Genomic DNA, 16,363 nt, shown 5'->3' on the forward strand with positions numbered 1-16,363 from the left:
AAAATGTTCATGTTTACAACTTTGAAAAGCTCTATACAGATGCTTTGGTTATATTTTCTTCCTTCAGTTCTGACCTTACACAGGTATGTTCACTCACTCATATGTGAATATTTTATACTTTAATTAGATAAAGTCTAAAATGAATTGCATGTGTATGAAAATATCACTAATATTTTAAAGACAAAACACAGTCTGCAATGTGACCGGGTGTAACCACTCAATCTTCCCATGATGCACTGTGGCGACAACAGACCACCCAGGAAGACTTCGCAACCACAACGTGGCATCATACTATGGGAATACCCATGCCACAGGAAACATCAGGTAGCCATTACCGTTCGTGATCACTGATGATCACGTTGACGTGCATGTGGAGGCACTCGTAAACAAACATACAGTTTATATATAGCCACATACACACACTGACAGGAGAGGCCACCATACAAGTGCTCAAACACACATGTATGCAGTGAGCATATGCAATTAAAGACAAAAGACACTCTCACACACACAAGTCTTACATGACAAGCTCAGTCAGGATCCACTTTACGACTGAGAAGAAAGCAAAGTAAGGCTAAAGGGTGAAAAAAAGAAAATATTGATCAGACATTTCAACACATATGCAATTCTAACTTTGCAGTGCATAAAGTGCAAATAAAGAGGTTGAACGGAGTGAAAAAAATGCAGTACTCACATCCAACAGTGTGTGACAACTGTCACTACTCTCTGAAAAAACCCAGCATAGAGCCTGGTAGTCATACAGGGTGACTCTGGGAAGATAAAGATAAATATGAGAGGACAGAGAGTGAGACAGACATCAGAAATAGAGATAAAGTGAGCTTATGATGGATAGAACGTTTCTTTTTAAAGACAAGTAATGCATTTGTCTGGAAGATATAGCCCAGATAAGGGGATATAAGTCTTGATTCACACATTATCTCTACTATTACATGCCTGCCGGGTCTTTTGGACTGCTGTGTGGGTGCAGGAAGGAACGATCCCACCTCTGCTATAACTGCTGCTTTTACCTACGGATAATATATTGGATGGATGTGGCAAGAATGGGAAAAGGAAAGCAACTGAAAGCTGAGAGCTTCCCAAGAGGTCCCTCAAAGTGATGCAGGAAGGTGTGTGTGTGTGTGTGTGTAGATGATTTGGGGATATTGGGGGGGATATCAGAGGATTTAAGGGCTTAGTAGACCCTGAGGGCGAGAGGTCTGAGTCTGTCTGGATGAGGTTATTGAAGGGGTTCCTAACACACGTATATACACACAAATACACACTGGACACTCCATCTCATAGCCTGTGGACAAGTTCCTATATACCTGACATGTGTGCATGTGTGATGTGTCAGTGGGCCTGGTCTATCTGCAGCCCTGGGCTCAGTCACACAGTGCCAGTGACACACAGCTCCAAAACACGGCCAGGAACCAATTAGAGCTAATCCAGTCCACATAATAGTGTAATGTAATGTCTCTGTGTATGAGCATGAGTGTGTGTTAGCATGGCTGTGTGTCTGCTGTATATGAGTGTGGGTGTGCGAGCCTTCATTTGCTTTTAATGGGAGCATAACATCACTTTCAATGTTTTTTCACTTTCTATCGCTTGTTTGAAAAGATTGATAATCCAAAAGTAACAATAAAAAGTAATAATTCACCCACATCTGTCTTCATCTGCAGCCTTGAGGCTGACAGATAAATCCAAGCTGGCAGCTTAGTGCCGCGTTTAGTGGCACACTTTAAAACGTCTTTTTATAAAGACAAAAAGTGTGCTCCAACTAAGCACATTAATTCTCTACAGATGGCACTGGGTTAAGACAGATCACATTGTATTCATTATTGGTAAGAGCTATAAGCTCTATTACTCATCATGCTAATACTTAACTGACACATGTCGTATTATTCATCATACGTCGTCTTTAATTTTAAACAATCACTCATCATCTGACAATACAGAATCGGTGAAAGCACTTGCAGGCCTCTTTGTTTTTATGAGTGGGACTGTCAACCAGAGCAGTCAGTTTTTGAGTTTCATCCCTATGATACATAGGCATGGTTGTCTACTTATGTCATTTGTCGCCTTTGACTTTTATTTACTGAGACAGCAGGGCTAAAATCCCCTAACCCACTTTCCGAATGCAGAATTGCAGTGTTGAAAATAGCAGTACCATACCAGTTTGACTCCGCAGTCAAACTACAATATGTGCCTGTCTTTGTCTCCTTCTGCTCTCTAATACTAGGAAAGTTATCCTCTCCTGGGTTAAATTTCCAAATTAATTGCAGAAAGTTGCCACCCACTGCTTCTGGCGTTTTCCACGAAACACAGCTCGACAACAAGCAATATATGCGTGAATGTGTCTATGTTTGTGTGTGTGTGTGTGTGTATGTGTGTGTGTGTGTGTGTGTGTGTGTGTGTGTGTGTGTGTGTGTGTGTGTGTGTGTGTGTGTGTGTGTGAATCCAAGTTTCTCCTAATTCCTTGGTTTCAGGAAAAGATTTACTGTAATCCCCTAACGGAGAACTCTGCCGAGCGAGGGGTCGGAGTTCAGTACTGAATAGCTCAACACGATTGGCCAAGTTAAGAGCTGTCAGCACGAGAGGAGACATGCTCTCATTCTGTGGCCTGCCTGATATTATGCACATACATTTACACACTCAGAGATACACTTGTACTGGCACGTAAATTACACCCCCACACACGTGCAGTGAAATACTTACCTCTTGAAAGAGCCCATCTGCAGAAGCTTACTCATTACAGCCCCCTCTGCTTCTCCAAAGAATTTTCCTGTCTGAGAAAGATATTTATTCTATTTAATAAAACAAGTCATAACAAAATGTCAATGTCAAAGTATCATCACCTTAAAATGATGACGCTAGAAGCTCTTAAAGGTACAAAATTCGGCACAAATCCAGATTGGATTGGATGCGAGAAACCCTTCAGTTGCCAAACCCTTAAGCATGCAGACACCATCCCACATTGCTAAATGGTCTGTAGGATCTGCCTTCTGCTCCACCAAATGACCAAGTGGCCAAAGAGAAAAATTTGTGATGCAAATGACCTTTTTAGGGATATAACTAAGTTATAAATCTCACAAACACAAAGCTTCCCAAAGCCTGTAATTACATTTTCTGATAATCTGCATTAATTAACAACCATCTTATTTTTGGATTTAGCTGCTCCAGGACTCTACGTGCTATTCTCTCCTCTCCATCCCCATCATTTCCCTGAACAAAAAATTTAAATAGTTTGTTTTGTCTGACTTTCGGTTATTAAGTATTTTCAGTATTAATTAATTGTTTCAAAATATGGAGTAGTCTGACTCACTGGCTGCAGACTAAGCCTGTAATTGGCGGCGTATTTCATGCAGCATTCTCCTCCCCTTCAGCTATCTATTTTGCAAGCATCTTCACAGATCAGTCTTGGTCTTGAAGCCGGGCAAAAGACCATCTTTTGAAGATCTTCATGTTAGACGTGGTCTTGTCTTGGTCTAGATATACTTTAGACTTGGTCATTACTTGACCTTGGTTTAGGTGGCTTTGACTACAACACTACTTAGTGCAGCCCAGGACGATTGCTATTAGTCTAAAGTTTAAACCCTATAGCAGAATTATAATGGATGCAGCCAGACCATTCTCCAGTGCTGACACAAGGCTGTGAAGATAGTTCTGGCTATGTGAGACTACAACATACTGACCAATGTAATTCAAAACTCCTGAGATTCATGACTGTCACAGGCCTGACCTCATACCTGTCCAAACTGCTCCAACCCAGTTGATGCAACAGGGAAAAAACTATTCAAACATTAGCATCCATTAGCCATATCAGACACAGAACTGGGAGGGTGAACTACTCCTCCACATCCATTTATTTTTGACGAGTGTGTGTGAAAGCTCCTCCTAGTAACAACATAAAATTGCCTAAAATGACACAGCCTGGTAGATTATGCGCCTCAGTCCTACTCAAGACCCCTCACATGTTTAATGCAACATTTTGACTGATCACATTAACGTTGTCTTGTTGGCCAATGACATTTTTGTATACATAGCAACAAGATGAAACAACTTGACAAGAGGAACCCTAAATGATCCATCACCTTTAAATTAAGATCAAGTAAAGAATGGGAGCCAGCAAGTGAGAGACACATGAAAAGAACATGCAGGGTAAGGGAAGGGCAGTGACAGCCAGCGGACTGGCTTCTACGTGAGCCAAAGCCAGACTGACAGCGTGTCCGGTGACAGCTAAGCAGAGGATATATGCTAGGGCAGCACCATTTCTCCTTGAGAGCAGTCTTAGCAACAATATGCATGAAATACAGGAAATATGTTATAATTATAATAGGAAAACAAATGTAGGAGGTAGATTTGCCCCATTGATTCAAGTCTGAGCATCCACTCTGTCAACTTTAATCCAACTTCATATATATTTTGTGTACTGTGAAAATATATTTTTGATTCATCAATAATACATTCCTACATTTATATTTTCCGGGAAAGAATACAAGACATAATCACTGGCTGACTGTATATACTTCTTACATTTAGCAGAAACACTATTGTGTAAAAAAAATGAATTTGCTTGTTTCCTTGCATGACAAATAAATGTGTTTATTCTAAATATGACTATTATGCAATATTTTCCATTGATCTTGCATTATCTGGCTCTATATGCGTATGTGTGTCTCTTTGTGTGTCAATGTCTTACCAGAGTATAGTCCTCCGCTACCAGAACGAAGCCGTTGTTGTCAATGAGGTAGCAGTTAATATTCTGTCAAACAGAAAACAGAATGTTGAAGCAGTTGTAAGAAGTGAAAGTGCCAGAATGCATGATTGATGGAGGAAAGGAAGGCTGACCGACCTCATCATCACAGCTTATGGAGCATTTCCCATCTAACGCTGCACACTGTAACATAAAAACCATATTTACACTGTATCATGGTGTCACACCAAATATTCTTTAGTGTATAGATGCATGGATTGTTACTTTTACTGTCTTCTGTTTCAAATAAATAAATGGTATGAAACGGACTGATTTCCTTTATAAGTTATAAAAACATATTCAAATAGCTTTAATGGGTCATTGCGTCAATACATATTCATCACATGTAGGGACATGTCAAGTTATCATTCATGTACAAAAATAGCATACTTTTAGTGTAGTTGTCAGATTTACAATGGTTTAATTTAGGTTTAAGTGTTATATTATACATGAGAATGTGTAAGCAGGCACAATGTTTGTTGATGCTTGTGTACCTGTCTGCTGGCTGTCCAGAATTTCTTCTGAAAAAACTCCAGTTTCATCTGGATGCCCACAGCTGAAAGAGAGATGACAGTCACAGAGACGTAGCAGCTGGACATGTGTGCGTTCTATGTGTTGAAGTGCAAAAGTGCTCTGATTTGTATCACAACAAATGTCATCCTACAAGCAATATAGAGATCATTCATATAAACACAAAGTCAAAGAGCATCTTCCATTAACCCCGACCTAGGGAAAAGACACAGCCAAAAGGGCAATTACATCCCGCATCATACATGTGTCAGCTTATATTTCTGGAAGGCCAACTGTGTGTGTTTGTATATAATACTGTACTGTCTGCACACATGTGCATACAGTAGGTGCCGCTAACCACACACAAAATGCAGTTTCACACGATTCATAACCAGACCTCTCTCTCAGTGCCCACATAAAATCCATGCCTCAGCCTGCCTCCATATATCCTGATTTCCAGAGTTTGTATACAGAGCTGCTCTTACTTCCATAAGCCTCATCCCAGCAGGTCCCTTAATGCACAGATCTGACCAGAATTATTTGCCTGGGAAAAACAGTTGCTGACATTAAATGTCAGCTTTTTCAGTGTTGGCTAGGGAAAGATTGACACATTTAGCACAGGCTTTAACACTGCCTCTACCCCCTGCTACTAAGATTCAGAGGACCTGAGCTTTTTCTCAGAGGGGGTATGCCATACTGTACGTTTGGAGTCTTTAAGATTTCCAGGAGCACACTTTAGAGCTTCATCCAATTGAAATCGGATAGATTTCCGGCAGCTTGAGTTCTGACAGACCAATGGCAACCGTTTATCTCATGTTGGGCTGGTTTAAGACAACGACTGACAGCATTACCGTCCAAATTAGCAGATCTGCTAAAACATAATTGAGAAAACAGATTTTAGTGTACTGTTTGGCTGTAATATGCTATTGTTTTCCCTGCTTTAAATTGGTCATTGGTTGTATGTTGTTGTATGTTCATCTTCAGCTTACAGAAGCCTTTTAGTCTGCACCATTGATAATGCCTTTTAGAGAAAAAAAAAAGAACTAAAATGCATTTGCAAATTAATCTGGTGATGCCAGGCTATGCATACATGCAACAAGTTCCAAATACAAAAGTGTGCCACTGCATAGCGCAAAACTGGCTTCAGATTGCAACAACACATAGTGAAAGTGAAATTTATTGTAGTCCATGACCAACCTGTTTTGGAGCTGAAAACATATTTTGACTCTTTAGCATCTTAATCCATCCATGTAGAAGAGATCCAGATAAAAAATACAAATACCAAAAGCTTCACTGGATGTCGACACGTGGTTTGCACTTCTTTTAGTGTGCTCGTGCATTTACGTGATTGTTTAAGTGCAGTGTGCAGTGGGGTGCTGCTGTGGCCTGTTTTAGCCCTTGCCCAGAGGAACAGGTGCAGATTATCCCGTCATAAGCTTTGCCAGATCCTTTCAGCAGCCCACCATTTCTACACCCACATGGAAAACCCAGGAGAAGAGGCTAATTTAAGATGCTGGGCAACAGCTATGGAAACACACATGGTATAAAACCAGAGAGAACCTGGATGATTAAGGCAATAAAAGATACCCGATCATCGACTGTTAGAAAAGCTGTAAAAACAAATGAAATAGTGACTGAGAAGGAAAAAGGGTAAGAAGGTCAAATGAAGTTGTCAGATAAAAATACTGTGAATTCTGAAACATGACACCTTCAAAAATATGTAAGATTTGAAAACGCAACTGATCTGAGACAAAACAGTTGATTTACATGAATTTGTAAAATGAACAAAACAATATAGTTGGATAACATAGGACGTGTTTAGCAAGGAAAATCATTTAGAAACATAAATCCAGTATGAGCAGTACACTAGTTTACTCTATAAAACTGTATTAGAGGTTAGAAGTGCATCGGTTTTGGCTGCTACCTGAATGTCAGCTCAGAGTTAAGAGAAGAAAAAAGCCTAAATCTGTCTCACTAATGCTAAGGAATTTTCTGTACTATAGGGAGACATTTAATTTCCCAAGGTAGGATTTAAGAACTTGGGGGTATTTATGCCCTGAGCTGGGTTTATGAGTCCAGAGATGAAGAGACATAAAATCCATTCCAAACCCCATCACCAATCTGCTATAGCAGTGCAATCCCAGGCAAGGAGAGATGACAACTGGTTTAAATCCTACATATATTTGGGATTCTAATGAGGATTGTATAAACACAACACAGGTGCAAGGGTGCGCATGAGTGTGTGCATGTATGTGCGCATAAGTGTTTATCTTTTTTTCAGTCATTTTATTTGTTTGTTTTGTTTGTAGAATTTAAATAGTCTTTATTTCAGATGTTGTTATTGATAAATACAGAGGCATACTATTGTTTTTTGCAAAATCCAAAAGATTCAAATGATTCTAAAAATAATCAGGTTTACATTGCTTTACATTTAAAAAACTGAAATAATCTGTGGTGGCCAAATCTCAAATAGCTCTCTGAACAAACCTAAAAACTGAATAGAAAAGAAGACATGCAAATAATGCAAATCATCTTTGTATTTTGTCCTTAAGGTCTTAATGCCACATGCATTAAATGCATATGGTAATATTATCTGGTCATAGGAGGAAGAGTAGGGCAAGGTGATGCTTAATATGTTTAGACGTTGCAGTCTGCACACATCAACAATAGGGGCTTTTAGCAAACACAAAGGTGTCATCACCCATTTGAGGATGTATTTGCCTATGTAGGTTCACATGACTGCTCAAGTGTGCAAGTGCATGTGGATGCAAGTGTGCATGTGTGTGCAAAGGTGCATGGCCATACACATGCATTTATGTTTTTTTAAAGCATCTTCATGTGCGTGTTAATTGCTAGAGGTTTGCTATGAGTTCTTCACACATTCACCACAATTAATCAACAAAGTACAAGCTGGTGACACATATTGCCTTTGCTTTTTACTGTATATGACAGAATGAAAACACTTGTCATGCCCTTCAGCAGAAGGAAGGATATGAATATGGATAGACAGGAGGGCAGATACAATAGAGGATACTACAAGCCAAGGTCAGCTTGTAAGCTTAATCATAATCATTGTTAAAAATGTTTCGATCATTAATCTCTCCCTGTCTTTGTCCATTTTTTGCTTCTCCTTCAAACAATCCATGAGGTCAAATAAGCTTAACAGTCAATCCATTTACATAAACACAACAAAAATTGCATGTGAATTTACTGCAACAGCTTAACATCCTGCTATGGCTGTGTGTGCATGCGTATGTGTGCATTCGTGCGTTCTGTGTTGCTGTGCTGGGGGCGTGTTCTGCCAGCCCTTCTGCCCACGGCGCATGCATAATATCATCAGAGCATGCCACAGCGATGGGCATCCTCTGAATTTGTTCACTGTGTTGAAGTGTTTTGAGGATTTGTATATCTGACAAACTGCAAACCAGATCTAATTTTGTCTTGTTCAACTCTTGCCAGAGCAATAGGAGGTAACGTGAATGTCAGCGTGCGCGCGCGCGCGTGTGTGTGTGTGTTGTGATTTAGGAGGAACAGCTGAACACTGGGAGATGACATGCCATCACACACCCCAATTGGATTCAATAGAGGAGCAGGAATAAAATAAAAATCAAGCAGGAGAAAATAAAAAAAACAAAAGTAAAAAGATGGCATGAAGAAAAATACAAGATATAGAAAGAGAGGTTTAGAGGCAGTGAGAGATCTACAGAGATCAAGAGAGAGAGAGAGAGAGAGAGAGAGAGAGAGAGAGAGAGAGAGAGAGAGAGAGAGAGAGAGAGAGAGAGAGAGAGAGAGAGCTCTCTAACTCCAGTGATTCCCAGACTGGCTGGCAGTAAGCTCTGTGCTCTGATCTGCCTGCTCTGATGGGGTTTCATGCCTGTGCAGGCAGTGTTGGGGATCCTGAGGGCAACACAGGTTTCTGCTGCTGATCTCGACCTCTTTAATATCTACCTATTGACCATATCAGCCTACGCAAATGAGAGTTAGGACAGCTAATCTCAACCTACTGCTGACGGCCAATGGATCTTCAACCAGTGACAGACCCTAGAATCCAAAAAGGGAGATAAAAGAAGACCGGACACAAGCTGCCCAAGGGCGACTGGCAGATATGAGAGGTAGGTGCTCCATCACTGGGAAGAATATCAACATGAATTAATTTGTGTATGTGTGTGTGTGTGTGTGTGTGTGTGTGTGTGTGTGTGTGTGTGTGTGTGTGTGTGTGTGTGTGTGTGTGTGTGTGTGCGTGCGTGTGTGTGTGTGTGTGTGTTTGTGTGTGTATGTGTGTGTGTGGGAGTGAGTGTTTGTACATGTGCATGGCTAGGTGGGCTGCAGTCAGCTGCTGATTCTAGAAAACTGTATAAACTGTTGTATAACTGAGTGGTAATCAAGCATGACCTGTTCCCACACTTTTATGTTTATAGCTGAACATTAGCATTGCCTCTGAGTGTTTCCCATTGCAAATAGGTATCGACATTGGTACCAGGCTGATTTTAAGCAGTACATGCTGTGTGTTGTGTGTGCATGTCATTACAAGTGTACTTTGGGCTGCAGGGACACATCAGAGCAAAGAGTATTCCTCCTGTGTTGACCTCATTCCAGAGCTGCTGTTGCAATGCTCCACTGAGCTAATGTTGTTAGTGTGTGTCCATCCATTGAATGTATATGAGTTTGTTTATGAGTAACTGCACACGTGTATGATGTAATGCATTCTTGCATACACACTCATTTCACTAACAACGATGCAATTAACACAGAGCTTTGCACTACAGCCCGCAAAATCACAACCCAGCCGTGATTTGATTGCTTTTGATGCACAAGCAACATAATATCATAACAGCAACGCTGCCAAGAGCTGCAGTACCAAACTAACACCTGAGATTAGACCTGGGACCGCCTGCACCTGGGTATTTCAAAACCTGTAAATCACAGTCCACTGCAAAGAGTCCACCAGCCAGGCAAAGACAAAATGAGGATCACATGCTTGTAAATGGGACACTGTCACCCCCATTAGTAGACTATATTATAACAGAGTTTATTCAAAGAATAGGGGAGTATTCCTCAAAGCAATTTCAGTCAAAACGATGACCTGGACGAATGAGAACATTCACAGGGGAGTATTGTGACAAAGGTGTGATATTGCTGGGTAACTGCTGAATGCTACGTTGCAGTTGTGTGACCATAGAATTTAAGAAAATAAGATTTTTCTGTCCGGTTCTGATCAACATTCATCAATGGCTGTTTATTATTGATAATGGCTGCACAGTGTTTCAGGTTGATATGAGACTTGCAGCTGCTTCATCACAAAGGCATAATTTAGGCGTTAATGCTAGTGGGAGATGCCGCCTGACACAGGAAGAAAATGAGATAATTCCCATTTGAGAAAGCATTAAACAAACCCAATTAGAAACATGGCTGCTGAATGTCTCAGAAGAGCCTTTAATGCCTTTGGAGAAAAACAAGGTGCAGCTAATCAATCTGTTCAAGATCTGTAAGCGTATCTTGTGAGCCAGCTACATTCCCAGGCTTGGGTCTGAGCTTTATTACATTGAGCCTTGAGCTAGTCCAGCCAATGCTATAAATACTGCTGTAATGTATCAGAAGGAATGGACATGTGAAGACATCTCAAAGGGAATCAGATACCCAATATCTGCTGTGTATAGATTTGTGTGTGGGTAGAGTGTGGGTGAGGGGTTATAAATTTTTGGTGAAGTCACCAAGGGCCACTGTCTCAGAAAGGAGGGAAGTGGGAGTAGGCGTATTAGTAATACGTTTACTTTCTTGTTTATTAGACAACGAAAAGTGCTATCTGTGCAAAAACAAAGTGAACTGCCTTGTTATGTAAAGACTCTTTCTTTAGTGCATTATGAAATGCATATATTTTGGTTAGGTATCAGTACTCGATACTTTTAAGGTATCAACCGAAAACAACCCAGGACCAAGTAGTATCGCAACTTCTCCAGTAAAATTATATTTGCATTCGATTTGTTTGTACGCAGATCTAGAAAAATATTGCTATTTTGATCACAGCCATCGTAAGAATTCTTTGATATTATGCAACGTGTGATTGGCCCACTTCCACAGCAGCTACAACCCATACAGTCTGTGGTGTAGTGAAGTCGAGCGTGGTGTATTTTACAGAGCCGGCAGCTTAGCATGCTGAGAGTAAGTTGAACGCTTTCAAAAAGTATTTGTGTAAAAATCATTTGGATGGCGAGGAGTGGTGATGGCATTTTACGCTTAGGAATGCTTCCATTCACATGATGGGTATCAAATGAAAAAAGAAAGGTATCAAATGAAGTACTCTATTGGCATCAGGATCACTATAAGGGTACTTGTATTAGTAGTGGTACTGAAACCCAGCCCTTATTTATATGAACTTAAATGTCTGTTTTTCTGTGACAAAGGCATTCATTTACTTCAGTGGAGGTGGTCACGATGGCAGATGAAGACTGTGGTGTGAATGTATGCAATTAGGCAATAGTAGTCCTAGGTAATGTTGAGAAAGATCACATCTTTTGTCAACCTAGAAAATAAAATCCTTTTTTCACATTTACTTGCAAATATAAAAGCATATGTTCAGATGTCTAATCCAATATATGTTCCCCTGTCTCCACAGTGGTACTGGTGTGTGCCCTCCTCTCCCTCCTCTCTTTGTCACATGCCTGTCCGAAGGAGTGCAGCTGCAATAGCAACACCAAAGTAGTAGACTGCCAGGGTCGAGGCCTATATGATATCCCCCGACGACTGCATCCAGACACCCAAGAACTGTATCTCCAAGATAACCGTATCAGGGGGCTGGGATCAATGGCTTTTCGAGAAATACCACTTGTCCGCATTCTCGACCTATCTAATAACTCTATAACAACTGTTTCACCTACTGCACTGCTGGGTCTCAGAACTCTACAGCGCCTCAGCCTGGCCCACAACAGCTTGAGAGAGCTTGACAAGCGGTTACTTGGGCCTATCCGCTCGCTTTCACACCTTGACCTCTCACACAACAGGTTAAGAATAAAACTGGAACAGATCAAATTTGTTATTTGACCTTTGTCGAACAATACACACTGTAAACTTGATCCCACATAAGTCATTGTATTTTATCCCGTTTCCTTGCCATTTCCCTTCCTCTAGCCTGTGGGGTTTGCCTGGAGCCATCGGGGACAGTTTGAGGAACCTTAGCCACCTGGGGCTATCGCACAACAGGTTAACACGATTGGACCGCTCCCTGCTGGAGGCCCTGACCCACCTGGAAAGCCTCACACTACGAGGCAACCAATGGAGGTGTGACTGCCAGCTCATAGGCCTCAAACTCTGGATGGAGACCTACCTCTTTAAAGGTTAGACTGCTAGTAATGGAACTTTTGTTTCCAACATTCGTCCATCTCAATGCATTTCCTGCTGGGCATTATAGAAAATTATGGTAATATCAAAGTATGGTAATACTGACCTTAAACAAAAGATAGTATCCTTAAACTATTATAATAGAAATGGCTGGACTCAAAATTAAAATGACCAGTTTATACAATGAGAGTAGAGTGCGTGTGTGTGTGTGTGTGTGTGTGTATGTGTGTGTGTGTGTGTGTGTGTGTGTGTGTGTGTGTGTGTGTGTGTGTGTGTGTGTGTGTGTGTGTGTGTGTGTGTGTGTGTGTGTGTGTGTAGATGTGGAAGGAATGTAGATTGTTTTGACTTGTATACTATTATTAACATCTGATGAGTACTGTGTTTGGGGAGGTGACCACATGCATCACAGAGCCTCCGTATTGGCTCATTATGATGACAACATTTATAGCGAAGCCTTTTTTGTGACTGTTGCTTCACTGACATTGCCTGACCCTAAAGTTAAGCAAAACGTACAATGTAGCAAAAAGAGTAATGCTGTGGCATTGGGCACTCTATGCAACAGCTCTTATAACTATGGTGGTGACAGCCAGAGATAATGTATAAATAGTTAAATTGCCAACTACATTATTTTCCATGCTAGACCAACCCCAGCATGTATTAGATAACAAAATAACCACTGTACAGTGAAAGCTAGGCTTGCTTGGAGTTGGCTGGCCCGCCTACATGACAATGTTACGCTGACACAGCTTTCGCCTTAGCGGCTGAAAATTCTAATTACTGCAAAACAGAACAATGGACCCTGATACAAGGATGTATGCTTAATAGAAAGCTAGTGGTTAATCAGGCAGGCAGAAAGGAAGTGTGTGACAGAGCATGTTCCACATGAATACAGAGTGAGATGAATAATAAAGATATTTACAGGATAAACAGAGGGCTGCGGATAAAGTCCCAACTCAACGCTTTCTCCAACAGAGTCGATTCATTCGGCTCCAGCGATTGAGGTGTTAATCATATCACACTTTCTTATACGGCCAAATAAAGTTAGCCATTACACCCTACATTCATAAATATCTCAACTAAAGGGCTGGTTCAGGCTCAGTTATGATGATTATGATTGTGGTCTTATCTGTAATAAGCTCTCAAAAAGGACCTGGGCTATAAACAGGGGGTAATGTACTTATAATACACTGACTACTGACTGATGCGTTCCCTTCCCTATAACCTTCCTGCCCCGCATCCTGTCTTTTACATCTCTCTTTGATCTAACTATTTAATTCTGATCCCAAGGTGGAGTGGTGGATGAGGTGCTTTGCTCCCAGCCTGAAGAAATGAAGGATAGAGACCTGGAGAAAGTCCCTTACCAGCTCTTCCACACCTGCATGACCACAAGCTACCATTACCTGTTTGCTAACATACATCACCTAGAGTCTGAGAGGCTACTGCGAGGCCACACCCATGGCAACCATGCTCATCCCTCTAGCCATGCTATCCACGTCCCCATGGCAATGGGGGAGGGTTTTGGTGGCGGGGTGGCAGGAGGAGGGGGTTTGCCAGAATGTGAACCTAAGCAGAGGCCGCGGCCTGTCAACTTGCGCCATGCAATTGCCACAGTGATCATCACCGGCGTAGTGTGTGGGATTGTGTGTCTGATGATGCTGGCTGCAGCAGTTTATGGCTGCGCCTACGCCGCTATCATGGCCAAATATCAGCGGGAGCTTAAGAAGAATGAGGAGTTGGCAGCAAAGAAGGGGGCAGATCATGCCACAGCAGATGAGAAGGAACCGCTGGAGAATGCTATTGCCTAGGAATTGATAACATAAACTCTGGACTTAAAACCTAGGTCTCAACCCTTTAACCTAATCCTCTCTGAATGCCATATGTGTTTGTGCATGTGTGAGACAAAAGAAGAGAGTGAGATTCTTTATGTGTGGACGTCTCCTTTTTGAGATTTAGGTAGCTAAAGGTATTTGACTATGCACTGATGAGAGGGGTATCTTCTACTGTATGCGGGTTTGAGGGGCAGGCCAAAGAATCCAAAAGGAATCAATTCCATTTTGTCTGATAAATGCTTATAACAGACAGGAACAATATATTCAGGAGCTATATATTTATAATTGTGTATTTGTAGGTATAATAGTAAAGCTCTGGTATTTAAGAAATGGATTTCAGAATTTCTTGTCTTTTGCTTGTTGTTCATAATTAGTCTGATTTTGAGGTAATTTTGAAAACTCATAGTAGGCAGCTGCTGTCAGTTAAGTTCTGTTGAGTTCTGTTAAGTTGTTTGTATCATTGACGTGAGAGTATGAGAACAAGAGTGAGAGTGTTTGTGTCAGTGTTGTGTCATTTGTGTGTGAGTGTGCCAGTGGAGATGTTTACTGTATGCACATATTTATAGAGAATTTAAGAGTCTGTGCCTAATAACGTGATATAGTTTTGAAGAGGATTCATGTTTTCTTAAAGGATATTTTTCTGACAACTGAAGTGAAGATAGGCAATTCGTTGAAGCAATAATGAAACAAACTGAACAACAACAAAACCAGGATTCAGCCTTGTTGTTTTTCTATGACTTTACAGGTTCATGAGTTTGAATTTTTATCAGGCTGCACACAGTCACACCCACACACACACTTTTGGACCTACAATTTTGAGATCAGTTGAGTCTTGTTGATGGGTTAATCACATAATGATCACATAATGGTAGTCATGTCATTCGGTATGTATTATTTAAAATAAAGGGAACCATTTTACCTGATTTCTATACGTCTACTGGCAACTAATTTGAAAAGGCATGCGTTCTTAATTGGAGAAAGTATCTTTAAAAGAGGGGTATTTTGAAAAAAAAAGAAGTTAACTGGAATAGTTACTACTGTTTAAGTGTACTTCTCTTTGTTTCACTAATTGTTCAGAAAAGAAAATAATTCAACTTGATACACAATTCTGGAATCCAAGTGATATTTAATAGCCAAGCAAGCTTTGGTGAAAAGAAAATGTGAGAGATAATAACAATTTGCTCAAAAAGCAGCAATACCCTTCATTTAAAGTGACATTTTTTCTTTTAGTTTTTCAGTTAATGAAGTTTCTGTTAAACCATTATTATGTCGAATAACCTGACCTGAAAATGGGTAAACGCACACATATTTTTGTTAAATATTCTGGCTTATACCTGATATAATTTGAATAATTTGCTAAGTTTGAGAGATTAATTTGAATATTAATGTATGTATTGCTTGAGCTTTTTTTTCTGATGGAGTGCACTGGCACTATTACAAAGGGAATTCTAAAGTATTATATAATTCAACGGCAGGCAAATCTGATTTCTTTCTCTTGATTATTTTAATATTTGTAAAATGCCACAGAGAAGATATTCAGGCATTGTTTTTAGATTATAGTAATAATGTAGGTTGTTATGTAGATTACAAGCATCCATCATTATTAGTATCTATATGTCAATAATTTGCCATCTGCAGTGATTTCCAGCTTACACAGTGTGGAGGCACATGAATGTACACAGATGCCTTTGGTCTTAACGCCTGACCTGAGTTTTGTGGCTCTGTATATTACCGCAGCAGACTCGCTGCACGTGGCACAGGATGTGACCACAAAAACTAACACACTCACATGCACATAAAACAGACACTCGTGTATGTCCGAACACAGTAACATTGTGACTCAAATGACTGCAGGGCCCATGGTGTGTGATGTCATCAGCCTGTCCAGTTCAGTTAGTGTATTAGTGTATTCACAAGTCTACAGCTCAGTGGAGCG

The 16,363-nt window shown here is 40.6% G+C and overlaps 2 protein-coding genes across 2 annotated transcripts in view; one reads left to right on the forward strand and one right to left on the reverse strand.

The window, feature by feature from the left end:
• The window catches only part of cacna2d3a (calcium channel, voltage-dependent, alpha 2/delta subunit 3a), a gene marked incomplete at its 5' end in the record, with an annotated part of 110,899 nt that overhangs the window by 11,183 nt on the left and 83,353 nt on the right, over positions 1 to 16,363 (reverse strand). Inside the window, 6 exons of the mRNA XM_083919830.1 lie at positions 522 to 574; positions 695 to 770; positions 2,716 to 2,786; positions 4,700 to 4,762; positions 4,853 to 4,897; positions 5,248 to 5,309. Of these exons, the coding sequence (XP_083775956.1) occupies positions 522 to 574; positions 695 to 770; positions 2,716 to 2,786; positions 4,700 to 4,762; positions 4,853 to 4,897; positions 5,248 to 5,309 (370 nt within the window). The remainder of the gene's footprint in view (positions 1 to 521; positions 575 to 694; positions 771 to 2,715; positions 2,787 to 4,699; positions 4,763 to 4,852; positions 4,898 to 5,247; positions 5,310 to 16,363) is intronic.
• Positions 8,997 to 15,350, forward strand: lrtm1 (leucine rich repeats and transmembrane domains 1). The gene is made up of 4 exons (XM_083919831.1): positions 8,997 to 9,375; positions 11,877 to 12,261; positions 12,389 to 12,594; positions 13,886 to 15,350. Exons 1-4 carry the CDS (start codon positions 9,369 to 9,371, stop codon positions 14,401 to 14,403), a joined length of 1,116 nt encoding a protein of 371 aa, XP_083775957.1. The 5' UTR covers positions 8,997 to 9,368; the 3' UTR covers positions 14,404 to 15,350.

This window comes from Echiichthys vipera (genome assembly GCF_963691815.1).
Source record: "Echiichthys vipera genome assembly, chromosome: 9".
Taxonomy (NCBI): Eukaryota; Metazoa; Chordata; class Actinopteri; order Perciformes; family Trachinidae; genus Echiichthys; species Echiichthys vipera.